The sequence below is a fragment of the Halichoerus grypus genome, chromosome 2 (genome assembly GCF_964656455.1).
Source record: "Halichoerus grypus chromosome 2, mHalGry1.hap1.1, whole genome shotgun sequence".
NCBI classification, from domain to species: Eukaryota; Metazoa; Chordata; class Mammalia; order Carnivora; family Phocidae; genus Halichoerus; species Halichoerus grypus.
The window spans coordinates 146,909,911-146,932,484 of record NC_135713.1 but is presented as its reverse complement, the minus strand read 5'-3'; the positions used below and the strand labels follow the sequence as shown (position 1 = coordinate 146,932,484).

At 38.6% G+C, this 22,574-nt stretch overlaps 1 protein-coding gene across 1 annotated transcript; it reads left to right on the top strand.

Annotated features, from left to right (window-relative positions):
- The first annotated feature begins 678 nt into the window (after positions 1 to 678).
- On the top strand, positions 679 to 1,638 carry LOC118540872 (olfactory receptor 2L2-like). The gene has a single exon (XM_036100217.2). It carries the CDS (start codon positions 679 to 681, stop codon positions 1,636 to 1,638), a length of 960 nt encoding a protein of 319 aa, XP_035956110.2.
- Positions 1,639 to 22,574: the final 20,936 nt, after the last annotated feature.

The window sequence follows — 22,574 nt, the reverse complement described above, 5'->3', positions numbered from 1 at the left end:
ATCTACTAAATATAATTCAATTTAAAAAGTAGAAAAAAGATGTGTCCATTCTTGAAGACATCAAATTTAAGCTTGCTGCTTGTTGATTCTCTGAAAACAGATGGTGAGGGGAGACTAACAAAACCCATTCTACTGAACAGATGTTATTGAGGCTTGAGTGTGTGTTGGAACACTCAATGGTCCACGTTCTGAAAGAACTTCAACAAATTAAATAAATGATATTGGGGTTTCCCAAAATATAGTTTACTTCATGTGACATTTATCCTGTTACACTTGAATCAAAAAAATATATATATTTTATTAAAGCATCTCTATGCTATGCCAAAATTGTTTTGACTGCAACCATTAATATGAAAAAACAAACACACAAAAACACCTGTATGAATTTAAGAATTTTTTAGATTATCGAAAGAGGAGAATTAAAGGTGAAGTAGAAAAAGTAAATATAGAATGGGTTAGAGCATTGATGGAAAAAAAAAAATTGTGTCATTTCCATGCTCTGGTTAATTCCTGTCCTGTGACCTAAATATTGTTATGAAGTAGGAAAATTCTGTTTTCAGTTCCCTCCAGAAACAGTTCATATTATGCAATCAATTACTATATTGTATGGGCCTGCATCATATACATGTGTTATGAAAGCCTCCACTGTCTTTCAGGTGAAGCTGGTAAGGAGAAAGCATGGAGAAAGGAAATGAGACATTGAGCACAGACTTCATTCTCCTGGGCCTTTTTCCTGGAATGAGACATACCAGCCTCCTTGTCTCTGTTGTCCTTCTCATCTACACCATTGCTATCACAGGAAACACCACTTTGATCCTCCTCATCTGGGTGGATCCCCACCTCCACACCTCCATGTATTTCCTGCTTAGCCAACTCTCTCTCATTGACCTGGCTTTCATCTCTAGCATAGTGCCAAAAATGCTGGTTAACTTTTTCTCAGGAAACAGGAAGATTTCCCTGATTGGCTGTGGGACCCAGATCTTCTTCACTTTGACTCTGGGGATTGCTGAGTGCCTACTCTTGACCCTCATGGCTTATGACCGCTATGTGGCCATCTGCAATCCTCTCAAGTACCCAATCGTTATCAGCCACCAGGTCGCCCAGAAAATGGCCATTGGATCCTGGGTGGGAGGGACTCTGGCATCCTTGGCCCACACAGCCTACTCCATGCATTTTCCCCTCTGCGGCCCCCGGGAACTTCACCACTTCTTCTGTGAGGTCAAGGCCATCTTGAAGCTATCTTGTGAGGACATTTCAGCCTATGAGAAGGGAGTAGTAGTGACCAGCATTGTTGTGGTTCTTCTCCCCATAAGCTTCATCCTGACCTCCTACACACTCATCTTCCTGCAGGTCCTGCAAATAAACTCCCATGAGGGAAGGAGCAAGGCCCTGGCTACCTGCTCCTCCCATCTGACTGTGGTCATCTTTTACTATGGCCCAGCCATGCTGATATACATGAGGCCTGGATCTTCCCACACCCCCATCCTAAATGAGGCTCTCTTTATGTTTGACACCATCCTCACTCCCATGCTGAACCCTCTCATCTACAGTCTAAGGAACAAGGAGGTTTTGAGATCAATGAAGAAGGTACTGAGGAAGTGTGCCATTCAGAATAGGCTTCCATATTTCAATGACTAGACAGAAAACTTCAGAGTTCAAATATCCCTGGAAGGCAGCAGGGTCTGAGGAAACAATGGGACTCTCTGTGTCCTCATTTCTTCTCCTCTTATCCTTATCTCCTGATAACATCAGTTTTACATAACAAAAGCAATGAATTCTCAGAGCAGAGAGGAAAACAACAACTATATCATTTTTAAGAGGTCTAAATCACAACCAATTCTCTGTGTGAATAGGAGCTTTCACCCAATCCCCTCATCTTGCTCCATTTGTGTCGCTTGGAATGGAAAACCCCTCTTCCTTCTTTTAGATGTAACAAAGGTATAAAAAAAATTGTAGTGTGCTTGGGAAGAAAATACAGAGGTTTTTCTGAGATCACAGCTCCCTTTAGATTTAATTAGTAGCAAACTTCCAAATGTCCATTAATTCCAGGTTTTTGAGCCAATGAATAAAGCAAAAATAAGCACTTCCTAACAATCATCACTTTTGCCCATCTGGTAACACAATAAACCATGTCCATTAACCTCCCAAAGATCATGGATATTTTTATCCCCTCTCAATTTCTTTCCCTAATCTCTAGCAATAATTGCATACAAATGTTCCAGCCCTGGCCCTTTGCTTAATTATGGTTTATCCACCATCCTAGCAGTGTGATTTGTCTGTGTGCAGACACCCATTCCCCTGGTCAGGGGCTCATCATTCATCAGTGGCTTTCCAAAACCTATGGGGTAAATTACAGATTCTCTTATATGACAGCAAGGTCTTGTATGACATGTCTTTGTGAGTCCACGAACAAATTTCAACATCTGCTTGAGGTCCAGCAATGCCCAGCAGATTGTAATATCTCCAGGTGTCATGTTCTCTCCAAACTCTGCACTTCACACAGGCTGTTACTTCTGCATAGAAAGTCATTTGCCTCCCCACTCTGCCTGAACTCCCTTCACAGATCTCAATTCAGTACCTTTCACCTTGTGCAACCTCCCCAGTTCCCTACCAGGATAACTGGGTAACAGTTATCTCTGTCCAGCACTCATGGCTCCTTCTGCATGTCCTATACCTGCAAGATGCTTGCAATGTGTATTTGATTAGTGGATCCATTACTGAGCTTGAATGGCAGAGCCAGTCTATGTCTCTTTTTCCAGATTTCCTTCTTATCCTTTTTAATGCTCCCTTCTCTTCTCCTTTACATCTTTTTACATAAATTAGCAGCAATAGGAATCTAAATTATTTATTTTACTCAATAATTGTTGTGTTTCTTATAATTTATTTTAAAAGCAAGATGTCAATATATTGTACTTATTTATATTTTAAGGCAAAGCGGTTAAAATGTTTTTACACTAACAAAAATAGTTATAAAAAATGCTGATTGTTCTGTTTATTTATTCCTCATTGTTCTCACAGAAAGTGGATTTTTCCTCTCAAGGGTAAAAGAATACTGTGTCAATTAGCAAGAACATTAAAAACATTATGCCAAAATAAAAAAAAATATTTAATTTAGAATTTCTAGAAAAAAAATAACACCTTGTTAATTGCTAATGTCCTTAAGACCAGCTCAACATTTCTAAATTAGTGTTTCACTAAACCCAAGAATATAGAAAATATTAGTAGGGATAATTGGTAGGTAAAACAAGTCCAGTATCAAAGTACAGAAGATTTGGTTTTAAAAAAAAAAGAAAAGATTTCTTTTTTAATGTAACATTTTCCAGGTCTTAAAATGCTAATAAGAGCTTCCTAGGGTAAGATGGAGTAAGCAATGTTTCACTAAACATCTTGCAAAATGTCTTGCAGAATGCTTTCTGAAATATTTGTGTCTAACTTCTACAGTTATGCTCTTCCAGTGTGATCACACAAAAAGCTGACAACTGAAGCTCTAACACATGGGAGAGCTAAAGAGTGGATGAACATAATATTATATCCATTTGGTCTCATGTTAATAAAATATCCAGAATTTTGAATGAACAATTTTATTGTTTTCATGATTATTTTCTAGTACCAGGATGTACAAATGTGTTGTCAGTTAAAAATGCTGTTGAGTCATATTTTTAAAAAGACACAATAACAAAACAATGAGAAATTGCTGTTAAGTTTCTGAGAATCCATTCCTTCTCAATTTTACATCAAGACAGTATTTGGCCATAACTTTTTTTCCCTTAAGTTCTATCCACCTCACCCTATCATAGGAGATGACACAAAATGCCAATAACAGAGGAACAAAGCCAACATTTTAGAGGAGATGACACAGAATTTTATGGAAGAATTCGCACAAATGGGAATATTTGCTGCATAGGAAAAAATAATATAACAGATAAAATGTACAAAACAATTATAATGCTCTTTTAATCAGTCTATATTGACTGATAAATCACAAAGCCCATGAGAACCAGTCCAAGTCACTTTCAAGGCATTCTAGGTCAGTCCCAATGACTAGAGCCATAAAATGCCTCACCCATGACTGTGATCTGTAAGTACTCTAAGGATAAATTTAGATATAGATGGTTAAACTAAGCAACAAATATGCAGAGATTCCAGTGGTTGTGCAATAGAAACCATGTTTACTTTGGAAAGAGTGTATATCACATTATAAGGGGACATAGGGAGATTTTCATATGAACTAAAAATTAAACTTGCAATCCTCAAGAAATGATAGCAACACTGTGTCAAGCGATGTAATATAATGTGACCAAAATCAATATTCTCCATTAGCATTGCTTATCCTGCCAGATAGATTGCTAAACACTGTATTTAAATAACAATGGATACCAAATCATTAATCTTTCCCACATTCAAATATATTGCAATATATATGCAGGTTTCATGAGTAGATGTGAAACAGTGGTGCATTTATATGAGAAGAGCAGTAACACTCTGTGTATTTTCTCCCATGATCTTCCAGATCAAGCCAGTAGACTAAGACATAGAGCAGGGAAATGGGTTTCTACCGCATATTTCATTCTCCTGGCCTTTTTCTCTGACTTCCAGCATCTTGGCCTCCTCATCTCCATTGTCCTTGTGATTCTTGGGGTGACCAGGATGGGAAACTCAATCTTAGCCCTGCTGATCTGGGGTGATGCTTGGCTCCACACTCCCATGTACTTCCTGCTCAGCCATCTCTCCCTCATGGACCTAATGCTAATCTTTACCACTCTCCCCAAGATGGCCACCAACTTCTCTGGACATAGATACACCTCTTGCATTGGCTGTAGAGTCCAAACCTTTCTTTACTTGAAGCTAGGAGTGGCTGAGTGTGTTCTCCTGACTCTCATGCTCTTTGACCACTCTCAGGGCATCTGTAGCCCACTCAGATACCTGACCATCATGATACCCTGAGTCTTTAAGCAAATGGCCACTGATTCATGGGCTAGGAGTGCGCTTCTCTCCTTAATGTACACAATCTTTGCCATGCATTTCTCTGCTTGTGGCTCCAGGAAAATTCACCATTTCTTCTGTGAAGTTCTCTCGTGAGAAAATAACCTATGAAAAAAATAATGTTACTGTCCAGCACTGTTTTCCTTCTCATCCTTTTTGGACTCATTCTGATATCCTACATACTCATCTACTTACTGTCCTTCACATAAATTCCCCTGAGGGCAAAAACAAAGCTCTAGCTACCTGCTCCTCCCACCTTGGTGGGGTGAACTTCTATGTTGGTCCAGCCATGATTATCCACATAACTTCAGGTTCTTCTCTCCCCTCAGAGGTGGACCAACATCTCTGTGTTTGATGTAATCATTATCCCCATGCTTAATCCCCTCATCTACAGCCTGAGGAACAAGATGTTGGGAGCTCTAAGGAAGGTTCTACGAAAAAAGCTGATGTTTAAGCAGAGCAGATGATGTCACTTGTTCCTTAAAACACCCAGATTCTTTATTGGTCTTCCAGTTAATGCTAATGCTATTATGAAAAGTGCTAATGTTATTATGAACTCTGAATTTCAATTTTCAACCCACATTACAAAAATTATACTTCTTTCCTTTCAGATTTTTAGTAATGTGCACTATATTACAATGGGACAGGGGAGTTCCTATTTAAAAGTTTTACCTAAATTGACTGTAAGAAAAACATTTAGTTTCCCTAGACTTTATAAACCAATTTCTGTGAAGTAACCTAGGCATATATGTCCAACAATTTTTACATGATTCAAGATGCCCTGCTGGATAATATGGTCCTAATGTACTTTTCCAACTCTTTCCTGTGTTTGCCAAAAGGTACCAAACCCTTTCAATATTGTGGCCACATCTGATCCCACCCACTATGCTCTACTGTCCAACCACATCAGACTGGACAACTATACCCTGATACATCATGTTCTGTCCCTCTTTAATACTATTGTTGGACTGAGTTCTAGATTAACACCAAAAGTTATGATGATCCCAAGCCTTGGAGTAACCTTCAAGAGAGGTTCTTTAAGAAGTAAAGGTGGAACCCAGATGGCAGGAAACTTCTGCCATGGTTTTATGTTCTTATCCTGATTTTTATGTTGTTTCCCTGATTCTCAGGGAAAAAGATAATTTGAAATATCCAACTCTTTAGGGTTCTAAGTAGAGACTCACTGAGATAGAAGAAAGCTAGAATTTCTTCTTGAGTCATGGCAGTGCATGAAGTCTAGAGAAAAGTTATTGCATTGGAACATGAATGGGGCCTGTATCATGATTTGTGATAATTTTTTTGAGTGTCCAAACAAAATGGAAGTAAGTTTAATATCAATGTACTTCTCAGGTACTGACAGAATATTGAGGGTATTGTTTATTAATAATTATTTACATTTACTGAATGTTTACCTATTGCCAGGCACTGTCCTAAGGGTTTTATATGCATTACCTCATTTAGTCTTGAAGTACACGTATGAGGCAGGATTCTGGGGAGTGTTTAGCACATTGGGCTCTGGAGCCAAATTGCATGTGTTCAAATCCTACCTCTGTAGCTAAGAGCTCTATGTCATTGCATAAGTGATATACACCATTTAAGTTTTTCTTTTCTTTAAATAACATGGAAAATGAAAAATATGTGAATAATAAATGAAAACTTAGTGTCAGACATTGAGAACAACATTAGCATGTGATCAGAGTCTAGTACTGTTAGCCATTATTACTTTTGTTATTTTTTTACTTCCCAGATGAGGAAACATGAGTTTCATAAAAGCCTAATAGGTTAATTAAATATTTCTGAAAAGTGATGTAAAACCCAACAATGATATGATTCCTTCCATTCACTTGGCACCAGCCACATGGGACCTTCACTGGGGCCATGGAGCTGGTTCTTTCTTCTGCCTGGATCACACAACACCATGCCTCTACATAGGAACACAATCCATTCCTTATCTTCCTTTGGTTATCTTCCAGCTCAAATGCTTTCTAAGAAAGAATTTCCTGGTCACCTCACCTAAAACAAGTGCATTTCTTTATCAGAAAACTTCAACTCTTTCCTTCATAGTACTTATCACACTATAATGCATTTGCTTAGTTGCTTATTTTTTGTATGTAATCCTAGAATACTGTCTCCCTGAGTGTGGTGACCAGATTTCTCTTCATTATGGTGGTATCCTCAGATGTGGTCAATGCTTGGCACATAAAAGACATTCAGAAAATATTTGCCTAGCTACACCTAATGAAGATTTCAGTACAGACATAGGAAGCACTTGAGATCCCTAGCTTACTAAAGTGCATCATAAATCAGGCATAGCAATACAATCATGGTGACCACCTCTTATTTTCTCCTTGGTTTATCTTTCCTACGTGACATTTGAAGTGTAGGATACTTTGTTTTATTGCACTTAACTTTGTTGCACTTCACATATTGCATTTTCTCCAAATTGAAGGTTTGTGGAAATCTGGCATCAAGCAAGTCTATCAGCACCATTTTTCAAACGGTACTACCTCACTTTGTATCTCTGTGTCACAGTTTGGTAATTATCACAGTATTTCAAAAATTGTTTTATTATATTTGTCATGCTTATCTGTTATTAATTATCTTTGGTATTACTATTGTAGTTTTTTTTTTTTTATGTTGTGTTAGTCACCATACATTACATCATTAGTTTTTGATGTAGTGTTCCATGATTCATTGTTGGCGTATAACACCCCATGCTCCATGCAATGCATGCCCTCCTTAATACCCATCACTGGGCTCACCCCTCCCCTCACCTCTCTTCCCTCTAAAACCCTCAGTTTGTTTCCTGGAGTCCATAGTCTCTCATGGTTCAACTCCCCCTCTGATTCCCACCCCCTTCATTTTCCCCTTCCTTCTCCTAATGTCCTCCATGCTATTCCTTATGTTCCACAAATAAGTGAAACCATAAGATAACTGACTTTCTCTGCTTGACCCATTTCACTTAGCATAATCTCCTCCATTTCCATCCATATGGATGCAAAAGTTGGGTATTCATCCTTTCTGATGGCTGAGTAATATTCTATCATATATATGGACAACATCTTCTTTAACCATTTGTCTGTTAAAGGGCATCTCAGCTCTTTCCACAGTTTGGATATTGTGGACATTGCTGCTATGAACATTGGGGTGCATGTGCCCCTTCTTTTCATGACATCTGTATCTTTGGGGTAAATGCCCAGTAGTGCAAATGCTGGGTCATAAGGTAGCTCTATTTTCAACTTTATGAGGAAGCTCCACACTGTTTTCCAAAGTGGCTGTACCAACTTGCATTCTCACCCACAGTGTAAGAGGGTTTCCCTTAATTGTTTTGGTATATGATCAATGACACCTATATAAAACAATGAGCTTAATTGATAAATGTTGTGTTTGCTCTGACTACTCCAAAACCAGCTATTCCCTATCTTTCTCTCTCTGAGCCTACCTATTCCCTGAGACACAACAATACTGAAATTAGGCCAATTAATTACCCTATTATGGCCACTAAGTGTTCAAGTGAAAGGAAGAGTCACATGTCTCTCACTTTAAATCAAGAGCTAGAAATGATTAAGCTTAGTGAGGAAGGAGTATTGAAAGCCAAGAGAAACCAAAAGTTAGGCTTCTTGCACCAAACAACCAAATTGTAAATGCAAACAAAAAGTTCTTGAAGGAAATTAAAAGTTCTATGCCAGTGAACACATGGATAAGAAACTTAAACAGCCTTATTGCTGATATGGAGAAACTTCTGGTGGTCCACTTAGAAGATCAAACCAGCCACAGCATTTCCTCAAGCCAAAGCCTAATCCAGAGCAACGCCTCAACTCTCTCCAATTCTATGAATGCTGAGTGAAGTGAGGAAGATTCAGAATAAATGTTTCAAACTAGCAGAGGCTAGTTTATGAAATTTAAGGAAAGAAGCCATCTTCGTAACATCAAAGTGCAAGGTGAAGCAGCAAGTGCTGCAGGAAGCAAGCTCTTCAAAAGTTTTACCTCAGATAATTAATGAAGGTGGCTACAATAAACAACAGGTTTTCAATGTAAACAAAACAGCCTTATATTGGAAGAAGATGCCATGTAGGACTTTCATAGCTAGAGAGGAGATGTCAATGCCTGACTTCACAGTGTCAAAGAATATGCTGACTCTATCGCTAGGAGTTAATGCAGCTGGTGACTAAGCTGAAGCCAATGCAGAGTTCTGGACCAAGACGATAATGTAGCAAGTCCCTGAATTCACCTCCTCTACAGAACACACCAAATTAGGGCGCCTGGGTGGCTCAGTTGGTTAAGCGACTGCCTTCGTGTCAGGTCATGATCCTGGAGTCCCTGGATCGAGTCCCGCATTGGGCTCCCTGCTCGGCAGGGAGTCTGCTTCTCCCTCTGACCCTCCCCCCCTCTCATGTGCTCTCTCTCATTCTCTCTCTCTCAAATAAATAAATAAAATCTTAAAAAAAAAAAAAAAAGAACACACCAAATTATACCTACTAATAGAACAATTCCTTTTGAAGAACTGAGGGATGAATGAATAGCTTCTGAACAACCAAAGATAGAATGACAAAAGAAAAGCCAGAGAGATGGCGACATGGTAGTGAGGGGAACCCCCATCCCTGACACCACAAATGACTTCAACTAAAAGACTGGAAATAGATTTCTTTGTCCTTGGGCACAGAAAAAAAATACCATGGTTTAAAAGTGAAGGTAGCACATAAAAGAAATAACACTAGGATTCCACCAAGCAGTGAAGGAGCCACAGGATTACTCTCCAGGTCAGAGGGACAGGAGAATAACATGATTTATGCTCCTATCTTACCTTAAAAGCCTAGACTGGAGCAGGGTCTGGATACTATTATGGGTGGTTCCATCATCACAGGGAACTTGTGACGTCAGCAAGCCCAGGATCTGCAAGCCCACAGCATCCTTCGTGCTGGGGCACAGAAATATAGAAATTTCTGCTGGGGCACAGAAAATAAGCCACATTTTTAAAAAATCATTTTTTAATTTTAATTTTTTTTTTTAAAGATTTTATTTATTTGACAGAGAGAGACACAGCGAGAGAGGGAACACAAGCAGGGAGAGTGGCAGAGGGAGAAGCAGGCTTGCCGCCGAGCAGGGAGCCCGATGCAGGGCTCGATCCCAGGACCCTGGGATCATGACCTGAGCTGAAGGCAGATGCTTCATGACTGAGCCACCCAGGCGCCCCTTAATTTTAATTTTTAAATTTTATTTATTTAATTTGTCATGCTGTTATTTCTATTCCTGTGGGGGTTTTTTCTTTTCTTTCTTTTCCTTGTATTTCTTTTTCTTCTTTTTCTCTCTTTTCTTCTTTTTCTCTTTTTTTCTTTTCTCCTTTTTTATATTTTTCTTTTCTTACTATTGTTTCATTATTATTATTATTATTATTATTATTATTATTATTATTATCTTCTAGCTGTAAAAAAGCCACAGTATAAAAGACTAACTAGCAGAGGGGCCTGGGGGACTCAGTCTGTTGAACATCTGACTTCAGCTCAAGTCATGATCCAAACATCCTGGGATCAAACCCCACGTCCACTTCTGTGCTCAGCAGCGAGTCTGCTTCTCCTTTTCCCTCTCCTCGTGCCCGTCCCTCTGCTTGTGCTCTCTCTCTTTCTATCAGATAAATAAATAAAATCTTAAAAAAATAAAGAGAAACTAGCAAAAACACCCACAGTTCCAGCCAGCCAGCAAAAGTCACCAAGCACACACAGTTGATATAGGCAACACTATATACAACATCACTCCTTCAAGCTGAGAAGGATCTGTTCCACCTAATCCATGGAAACAAAATGAAGCAAATCGGGGAGAGAGAGGAATATGCTCCTGAAGAAAGAACAAGGATAAACGTCAGAAAAAGAAATAAATGAAACAGGGATAAGCAATATGTCTGATAAAGCAGTTAAAGTAATGATTATAAAGATACTCACTGAAATGAAGATAAAAGAATTCAGTGAGCATTTCAATAAAGAGAGAGAAAATATTAAAAAGAATCAATCAGAATTGAATAATACAATAAGAGAAATAAACACACTAGAGAAATTTAACAGTAGATGTGAGGATGTAAAAGAACATAGTGATCTGGAAATCAGACCAATGCAGACATAAGTTGAACAGCAAAAAGGGAAATTAATTTTTTAAGTGAGGATAGATTAAGAGATCTTTTGGAAAATATTAAGCAAACAATCACATTATAGGGATCTCAAAAGAAGACAGAGAAAAAGGGGTACAAAACTTATTTGAATTAATAATATCTGGAAACACTCATAATCTAAGGGAGTAAATAGACATCCAAGTCCAAGAAGCACAGAGCATCTTCCAAACAAAATGAATCCTAGGTGATCCATATTATAATACATAATAATTAAAATGTAAAATGCTATAAAGATACATTTTTAAAAGCAGTAAGAGAGAAACAAAAAGGAGTCTATAGGGGAAAACCTATAAGGCTATGAGCTGATTTTTCAGTAGAAACTTTGCAGGCCAGATGAAAGTGGCATTATATATTCAAAGTACTAAAGAAAAAAAAACCTACAAACAAAAATACTCTGCCATCAATATTATCATTCAGCTATGAAGGAGAGATAAAGAGTTTCATAAACGATAATGAGTTTATTACCACTAAACCAACCTTACAAGAAATATTAAAGGAGAGATGGGCGGAGCAAGATGGCAGAGGAGTAGGAGACCTGGATTTCGCCTGGCCCAGGAATTCAGCTGGATAGGGATCAAACCATTCTGAACACCTACAAACTCAACAGGAGATCGAAGAAAAGAAGAGCAACAACTCTCTGAACAGAAAAGCGACTGCTTTCTGGAAGGTAGGACGTGCGGAGAAGTGAATCCGAGGCGTTATTCGGGAGGATAGATGGTGGGGGAGAGGGCCTCCATCGGCCGCTTCTGGCAAGTGATAGAGCAGTGGAGCACAAAATCAGAACTTTTAGAAGTCGGCTCCGCTGAGGGACGTCGCTCCAGTGGCTAAGCAGGGGGTGGAACCCTCACGGGACAGTGTGGTCTCAGGACCCTCAGGGTCACAGAAAGACCGTGGGTGCCTGAGTGTGGCAGAGCTCCCAGGGATTGGAGTGGGGAAGCCGGCTGCAGAGATGGAGCCCAGGCGCCGGCTCTCAGCTCGGGGTTGTCATAAACCGTGATCCACTGCACACTTGGGCCACTGCTTCACCAGCAAGGACACAATAAGCTGCAGATCTGGGGAAACTCCCCTTCCTCCCATGGGAAGAGTGGCACGGGAGTGCACTGCAGGGATCTGCTGGGTTTGGAGACTCCACATGGGGTCGGTGCCAGAGATAGAAACGCGTGGTCACAGGCCGGGTGAGCATGGAGTGCGGCCGGAGACCGGGCAGACGGGAGTGACTGATGGCTTTTCTTTGGGGGCTCACTGAGGAATGGGGCCCTGAGTTCTCGGCTCCACCGAGGCAGAGATTGGGAGGCCTCCATTTTCAATCTCCGCCTCCAAAGCTGTAGGGAAAGCTTGCAGGGAACAAAAGCTCCTGAGAGCAAACCTGAGCAGATTACTTAGCCCGGATGGGGCAAGGGCGGGGCAATTCCGCCTCCGGCAAAGACATTTGGGAACCACGGCAACAGGCCAATCCTTGAGAAGATCAGCAAGAACAGCCAGCCAAGACCAAGTTTACCGATCAATGAGAACGGCAGAACTCCAGCGTTAGGGGAATACTGCACATAGAATCCATGGCATTTTTACCATGATTCTTTACTCTTTCAAAGTTAATTTTTTATTAACTGTCTTTTTTACTTTTTTAAATTTCTTTCCCTTTTTCAACCAACATCTTAACAATCCCCTTTTTAAAAAACATTTTTATTTTTCATTTTTAGAGTCATAGTCTATCCCTTCATAGTAGTTACCCTTATTTTTGGCATAAGTTGTTCTCTCTTTAAAATTTTGAGATACAGTTTCTTCTAACAGATCAAAATATACCCTAAATCTCTAGTGTATGACTTTGTTCTAGTCTCCTGCCTGATCACTTCTCTCCCTTTTTTTCTTTTTTTTTAAATCCTCTTCTTTCTTCTTTCAAACAACTTCTTATCAATTCCTTTTATAAAATTTTTTATAATTTTCATCTTTACAGTCATATTCCATCCCTTCATCATTATCAACCCTTATTTTTGTACATATACAAGTTTTTCTTTCTTTAAAATTTTGGGAGGCACTTTCTTCTAACAGACCAAAATACACTGAAAATCTAGTGTGTGGCCCTGATCTATGCACCAGCCTGATCATATTTGATCATATTTTGTTTCTTTTGTTATGTTATGTTCTGTTTTTGTTTTTTTTATCTTTTTCTTTTTCTTTTTTTTTTTCTTTTTCTTTTTTCTTTCTTTCCCTTTCTTTTCCCTCGGCTTCAGGTCTTTTCTGATTTGTTTAGAGTATATTTTCTGGGGACATTGTTAAACTGTTAGCATTTTGTTCTCTCATTCATCTATTCTCCTCTGGACAAAATGACAAGATGGAAAAAATCACCTCAACAAAAAGAACAAGAGCTAGTACCAACTTCCAGGGACCTACTCAATACGGACATTAGTATGATGTCGGACCTGGAGTTCAGAATCATGATTTTAAAGATACTAGCTGGGCTTGAAAAAAGCATAGAAGTTATTAGAGAAACCCATTCTGGAGAAATAAAAGAACTAAAATCTAACCAAATCGAAATCAAAAAGGCTATTAATAAGGTGCAAACAAAAATGGGGGCACTAACTGCTAGGATAAATGAAGCAGAAGAGGGAATCAGTGATACAGAAGACCAAATGATGGAAAATAAAGAAACTGAGAAAAAGAGAGATTAACAACTACTGGATCACGAGGGCAGAATTCGAGAGATAAATGATACCATAAGATGAAACAACATTAGAATAATTGGGATCCCCGAAGAAGAAGAAAGAGTCAGAGGGGCAGAAGGTATATTGGAGCAAATTATAGCAGAGAAGTTCCCTAATTTGGGGAAGGAAACAGGGATCAAAATCCAGGAAGCACAGAGAACCCCTCTCAAAATCAATAAAAATAGGTCAACACCCGGCATCTAATAGTAAAACTTACGAGTCTCAGAGACAAAGAGAAAATCCTGAAAGCAGCTCTGGAGAAGAGATATGTAACCTATAATGGTAGAAACATTAGATTGGCAGCAGAACTATCCACAGAGACCTGGCAGGCCAGAAAGGACTGGCATGATATATTCAGAGCACTAAATGAGAAAAATATGCAGCCAAGAATACTATATCCAGCTAGGCTGTCATTGAAAATTGAAGGAGAGATAAAAAGCTTCCAGGACAAACAAAAACTAAAGGAACTTGCAAACACGAACCCAGCCCTACAAGAAATCTTGAAAGGAGTCCTCTAAGCAAAGAGAGAGCCTAAAAGCAACATAGACCAGAAAGGAACACAAACAATACACAGAAGCAGTCACCTTTCAGGCAATACAATGGCACTAAATTCATATCTTTCAGTAGTTACCCTGAGTGTAAATGGGCTAAATGCCCCAATCAAAAGACACAGGCTATCAGATTGGATTAAAAAACAAGACCCATCGATATGCTGTCTGCAAGAGACTCATTTTAGACCCAAAGACACCCCCAGATGGAAAGTGAGGGGGTGGAAAACCATTTACCATGCTAATGGACACCAAAAGAAAGCTGGGGTGGCAATCCTTATATCAGACAAATTAGATTTTAATTTAAACAAAAGACTGTAATAAGAGATGGGGAAGGACACTATATCCTACTTAAAGGGGTTATCCAACAAGAAGATCTAACAATTGTAAATATCTATGCCCCTAAAATGGAGCAGCCAATTATATAAGCCAATTAATAATAAAAGCAAAGAAACACATCAACAACAATCCAATAATAGTGTGGGACTTTAACAGCCCCCTCACTGAAATGGACAGATTATCTAAGCAAAAGATCAACAAGGAAATAAAGACTTTAAATGACACACTGGAGCAAATGGACTTCACAGACATATTCAGAACATTCCATCCCAAAGCAACGGAATACACATTCTTCTCTAGTGCACATGGAACATTCTCCAGAATAGATCACATCCTAGGTCATAAATCAGGTCTCAACCGGTACCAGAAGATTGGGATCATCCCCTGCATATTTTCAGACCACAATGCTTTGAAACTAGACCTCAATCACAAGACGAAAGTCAGAAAGAACTCAAATACATGGAGGCTAAAGAGCATCCTACTGATGAATGAGTCAACCAGGAAATTAAAGAAGAATTAAAAAAATTCATGGAAATAAATGAAAATGAAAACACAACTGTTCAAAATCTTTGGGATGCAGCAAAGGCAGTCCTAAGAGGAAAGTATATAGCAATACAAGCCTTTCTCAAGAAACAAGAAAGGTCTCAAATACACAACCTAACCCTACACTTAAAGGAGCCGGAGAAAGAACAGCAAATAAAGCCTAACCCCAGCAGGAGAAGAGAAATATTAAAGAACAGAGCAGAAATCAATGAAATAGAAACCAAAGGAATAGTAGAACAGATCAATGAAACTAGGAGCTGGTTCTTTGAAAGAATTAACAAAACTGATAAACCCCTGGCCAGACTTATCAAAAAGAAGAGAGAAATGACCCAAATCAACAAAATCATGAATGAAAGAGGAGAGATCAGAACCAACACCAAAGAAATACAAACAATTACGAGAACATATTATGAGCAACTCTATGCCAGCAAATTAGATAACCTGGAAGTAATGGATGCATTCCTAGAGGTGTATCAACTACCAAAACTGAACCAGGAAGAAATAGAACACCTGAACAGACCTATAACCACTAAGGAAATAGAAGCAGTCATCAAAAATCTCCCAACAAACAAAAGCCCAGGGCCAGATGGCTTCCCAGGGGAATTCTACCAAACACTTAAAGAAGAATTAATACCTATTCTTCTGAACCTGTTCCAAAAAATAGAAATGGAAGGAAAACTCCCAAACTCAATTTATGAGGCCAGCATTACCTTGATCCCAAAACCAGACAAAGACCCCATCAAAAAGGAGAATTATAGACCAATATCCCTGAGGAACTAGGATGCAAAAATTCTCACCAAAATACTAGCCAATAGGATCCAACAGTACATTAAAAGGATCATTCACCACGACCAAGTGGGATTTATCCCTGGGCTGAAAGGTTGCTTCAACATCCGCAAATCAATCAACGTGATACAATACATTAACAAAAGAAAGAACAAGAATCTCAATAGATGAAGAAAAAGCATTTGACAAAGTAGAGCATCCTTTCTTGATTCAAACTCTTCAGAGTATAGGCATAGAGGGTACATACCTCAATATCATAAAAACCATCTATGAAAAACCTACAGCGAATATCATTCTCAATGGGGAAAAACTGAGAACTTTCCCCCTAAGGTCAGGAACGTGGCAGGGATGTCCACTATCACCACTGCTATTCAACATAGTATTAGAAGTCCTAGCCACAGCAATCAGACAACAAAAAGAAATAAAAGGCATCCAAATCAGCAAAGAAGAAGTCAAACTCTCACTCTTTGCAGATGATATGATACTTTATGTGGAAAACCCAAAAGACTCCACCCCCAAACTGCTAGAACTCATACAGGAATTCAGTCAAGTGACAGGATGTAAAATCAATGCACAGAAGTCAGTGGCATTCCTATACACCAACAACAAGACAGAAGAAAGAGAAATTAAGGAGTCGATCCCATTTACAATTGCACCCAAAACCATAAGATACCTAGGAATAAATCTAATCAAAGAGACAAAGGATCTGCACTCAGAAAACTATAAAATACTTATGTAAGAAATTGAGGAAGATGCAAAGAAATGGAAAAACGTTCCATGCTCATGGATTGGAAGAACAAATATTGTGAAGATGTCAATGCTACCTAGAGCAATCTACACATTCCATGCAATCCCTATCAAAATACCATCCACTTTTTTCAAAGAAATGGATCAAATCATCCTAAAATTTGTATAGAACCAGAAAAGACCCCGAATAGCCAGAGGAATCTTGAAAAAGAAAAGCAAAGCTGGCGGCATCACAATTCCGGACTTCCAGCTCTATTACAAAACTGTCATCATCAAGACAGTATGGTTCTGGCACAAAAACAGACACATAGACCAATGGAACAGAATAGAGAGCCCAGAAATGGACCCTCAATCTATGGTCAACTAATCTTCAACAAAGCAGGAAAGAATGTCCAATGGAAAAAAGACAATCTCTGCAACAAATGGTGTTGGGAAAATTGGACAGCCACATGCAGAAATGAAACTGGACCATTTCCTTACACTACACACAAAAATAGACTCAAAATGGTTGAAAGACCTCATTGTGAGACAGGAGTCCATTAAAATCCTAAAGGACAACACAGGCAGCAACTTCTCTGACCTCAGCTGCAGCAACTTCTTTCTAGAAACATCGCCAAAGTCAAGGGAAGCAAGGGCAAAAATGAACTCTTGGGACTTCATCAAGATAAAAAGCTTTTGCACAGCAAAAGAAACTGTGAACAAAACCAAAAGACAACCGACAGAATGGGAGAAGATATTTGCAAATGACATATCAGATAAAGGGCTAGTATCCAAAATCTATAAAGAACTTATCAAACTCAACACCCAAAGAACAAATAATCCAATCGAGAAATGGGCAGAAGAGATGAACAGACATTTTTCCAAAGAAGACATCCAAATGGCCAACAGACACATGCAAAAGTGCTCAACATGGCTTGGCATCAGGGAAATCCAAATCAAAACCTCAGTGAGATACCACCTCACACCAGTCAGAATAGCTAAAATTAACAAGTCAGGAAATGACAGATGTTGGCGGAGATGCGGAGAAAGGGGAACCCTCCTACACTGTTGGTGGGAATGCTAGCTGGTGCAACCACTCTGGAAAACAGTATGGAAGTTCTTCAAAAAGTTGAAAATAGAGCTATCATGCGATCCAGCAATTGCACTACTGGGTATTTACCCCAAAGATACAAATGTAGTGATCCGAAGGGGTATGATGTTTATATGTTTATGTTTATGTATAAACACCCCGATGTTTATAGCAGCAATGTCCACAATAGCCAAACTGTGGAAAGAGCCAAGATGACCATCGACAGACGAGTGGATAAAGAAGAGGTGGTATATATATACAATGGAATATTATGCAGCCATCAAAAGAATGAGATCTTGCCATATGCAAGGACGTGGATGGAACTGGAGGCTGTTATGCTGAACGAAATAAGTCAATCAGAGAAAGACATGTATCATATGACCTCACTGATATGAGGAATTCTTAATCTCAGGAAACAAACTGAGGGTTGCTGGAGTGGGGGGTGGGGTGCGACGGATGGGGTGGCTGGGTGATAGACATTGGGGAGGATATGTGCTATGGTGAGTGCTGTGAATTGTTCAAGACTGTTGAATCACAGATCTGTACCTCTGAAACAATGCAATATATGTTAAGAAAAAAAAGAAGAAGAAGATAGCAGGAGGGGAAGAATGAGGGGGGGAATCGGAGGGGGAGACGAACCATGAGAGACGATGAACTTTGAAAAACAAACTGAGGGTTCTAGAGGCGAGGGGAGTGTGAGGATTGGTTAGCCTGGTGATGGGTATTAAATTGGGCATGTTCTGCATGGAGCACTGGGTGTTATGCACAAACAATGAATCATGGAACACTACATCAAAAACTAATGATGTAATGTATGATGATTAACATAAGAATATTTTTTTAAAAAGTGCATTATTTACATAATAAAAAAATAAAATACATTTTGCCAAAAATAAATAAATAAGTAGTTAAAGTTTCCTCCTTTTGGAGATCTCAGCATTTCAAAAACTGAACAAATATAATTATCACATAGGAATAAAAAGTGTATTTTATATATTATATTATTAAACCAGAAGTAACCACTTATAGTATTTTTGTTTTCAAAGATATAAGTGATTTAAAGTAAGGAAATGATCAATTTATCTTTTGTCCTTAGTTATGGGACTATATCCTTTTTTGTATCCCATATTTAACCTATCTGGTTTCTATAGATAAACATATATGAGTATATTTATGTACATATATACGTTTATTCCATTCTAATGAAAATGTTTTATCTTTTGGGCTCACGTTTTAAAGAAATCACATTTTTCATTTTCTGATAGATTTCCTGAACATCCTACAACATCCTTGTTTCACAGAGTGTATATGAACAGGTTGAGCATGGGTGTGAGAATGGTACATAAGACAGAGACCACTTACCCCTGTTCAGGGGAGTGGTAAGACCTTGGTAGAAGGTGTTTGATGATTGGAGTCCCATAGAATAGGGACACAACAATCATGTGAGAACAGCAAGTAGTGAAAGTTTTCCCGAACCCCAGGCTCTATCCTATGCCTAGTACAGTAGACAGTATGCTTTCATAGGAGGCCAGAATGACTGAGATGGGAGGGAGAGAAATCACACCATTGACAAGACGCTTTTCCTATTTTGAAGTGCCAGTACAGACAAGTTTTAATAGAGCTGGTATCTCATACACACACGCAAATGATGGGTTTCTCTGGATGTACAGTGAGAGAGAGTCAGAGTATAAGTGATGTGAATCAAGTCATTGAGCAGTGCACCCACCCAGGACACAAGCACCAGAGGCATGCACACCATCGGGTGCATGAGGGTGGGGTAATGTAGTGGGTTGCAAATGCCCACATCGTGGTCACAAACCATGACAACTAGTAATAAGCTCTCAGCTGCCACTGGGTAATGAAGAGGAATAGCTGAATGCCACAAGCAATGAAAGAAATGCAGGGATGCCCAGACAGAAATCTCAGTGCTTTGAACACAAATGTAGGGTTGTACAAGAGATCCATAAGTTACAGCTGGCTGAGCAGAAAATACATGGACCTGTGGAGAAGATGGGCCTGAATGAGGATGATTATCATGGTGTTGCCAAACAGGGCCATGAGAACTGCCAGCATGGAAAATAATAAGTTCCAGGGAGCCTAAGTGACTTGAAATGTGTCCAAGAGAATAAAATCACTCTGTGAATTCTGGTTGTTATGCCATGTTCTTGTCTTGTTCCTAATTTATAACTTTAAAATTTCAAGAGCATCATAACACAGTCTATCGATAATTATACCTAATTACATCATGCACCACATTCCAACATCTTAAGTCCATTTTCATCCCAGTTCTTCATCTTTCAGTTGCAGCAAATAAATATATTTATCTTTCAAAAGATTTTATTAAGGAGGGGCCCCTGGGTGGGTTAGTAGTTAAGAGTCCGACTTTTGATTTTAGCTCGCATCATGATCTCAGCATCATGGTATTGAGCCCCAGGATAGGCTCCACCCTCAGCAGGTAGTCTGCTTGGGATTCTCTCCCTCCTTTTCCCTCGGCACCTCCCCCTGAACACACACTCTCTCTCTCTCTTTCTAAAAGAAATAAATAAGTCTTTTTTTTTCCTAAGGTATTATTAAGGGGACTCCTGGGTGGCTCAGTCAATTAAGCATCTGCCTTTGGCTCAGGTCAGGATCCCAGGTCCTGGGATTGAGTCCTGCTTCGGGCTCCTTGCTCAGCAGGGGGCCTGCTTCTCCCTCTGCCTGCTGCTCCCCCTGTTTGTGCTCTCTCTCTGACAAATAAATAAATAAAATCTAAAAAAAATTAAATAAACAGAGATATTATAAGGGAATCTTAAGGGACTATCCAAAATTGACAGTAGCCAAATCAAGGAAAGGGGTGCAATTATTGTTTGAAAATTTTTGTTATTAAATATGCCAGAAAATAAAATTTTCATACAATTAAAAATTTTTTCATGGAAGCTAATGATCTTGAAGCCTATAAAAATGCATTATTAATTAAATGAATTAATACTATCTGGATCGGTTGTTTACCCACTTTATCAATAAATTGTACAGGCCAATTATGGAAAAAATTGGGGAAATATGTTAGTATCAGAATAAAGACAAATCTGTCATCAATTAAATCTCTTGCCTATAGTCCAATTACTTTCATAATTCAGACAAATACTTAAAAATAATGAGTAGTATTAAGGAAGTGATATTTATTGATACTTTTTAGTTTAATTTGTCCTTTAATTAATCTCATCCAATAAGTACACTCCTAGGAAGAACATGGAAGTCTAGTTGCTTATATATGTCATAATTCATATGTTTACAAACTGATTTTCAAAGAGGTTCTTACTTAATATGAGCTAATTAAGAATAAACAGATTTCACAAGAGAAATATAATTCTAATGTTTGAGCTGAAATCTGAATTGTTGTAATGCAGATGGTAGGTCAAAAATAACTAAGAGTATTGCTAGTAAAACCACAAAGGATTTTGTTTTGTTTTGTTTTGTTTTGTTTTGTTTTGTTTTGTACTTCGCCTGCTCTTTCTTTTCCTACTTGGTCTTGTTGAAAACATTAACTTAAAGGAACTTCTAAAATAATGTAGAATAGTATAAATTACACTTTTATAAGAAGTGTTTTGTGCATCAAAAATGTAATGATTGTGGGTGATGGATATTAGGGAGAACACCTGTGATGAGCTTGGGTGTTATATGTAGTGATGAATCACTAAATTCTACTCCTAAAACCATATTACACTATCTGTTAACTAACTAGGATTTAAATAAAAGCTTGAATCAAAAAATATAATATAATGATTGTAAACTGAAGGTATTTTTATATTGACATTCAAACTAACTTTACTTCTGGTGGCATTGCAAGTGGAAGAAAAATAAATTATCATAAAGTATAGTATTTTTCTTCCTTACACATCACCTCCAAGAGAAGAGATAGTTTGAAAGTCAATATAAAAATATTAGCATTTTAGGGGCACCCGGTTAGTTCAGTTTGGTTAAGCATCTGTCCTTGGCTCAGATCATAATCCCAGGGTTCTAAGATCGAGCCCCATGTTGGGACCCTTGCTCAGCAGGGAATCTGTCTGCCTGTATCTCTCTCTCTCTCTCTCAAATAAACAAATAAAATCTTCTAAAAAATCTGCATTTTACAATCATTAAATAATGGATGCACAAGATATTTTATAAGGGTGTATTTTATACTATTCCATATTATTGTAAATACTACCCATACCTAGTTTCCCAAATTACTTTATTTAATGATATCAAAATATAGATCATTGACTTAATAGAAGAAATAACCAAACAAACAAACAAATAAGTAGCTTCTGTAGGTATAGGTAGATAGCCTTGATAGCTTTCTTTAGTACCTTGATTTGAATACGTCACAGAATTTACAACACTCTGGGATGTATAGTGGCAGGAAAAGAATTTTTTTTTTTTTGTATTTACCTTTCACTACATGGTTCATAGAAGAGAAACTGAAATACATATCAGCTGACAAGTCTGGTTGAATGAGGGATTGAATGTACTGCAGGATCCATGGATAGATTCCATATAGCTCCTGGACTGAATAAGCCAGATTTGAATATCATCATACATAAAATAGCAGAGGGAGGGGCACCTGGGTGGCTCAGTTGGTTAAACAACTGCCTTCGGCTCAGGTCATGATCCTGGAGTCCCGGGATCGAGTCCCACATCGGGCTCCCTGCTCAGCGGGGAGTCTGCTTCTCCCTCTAATC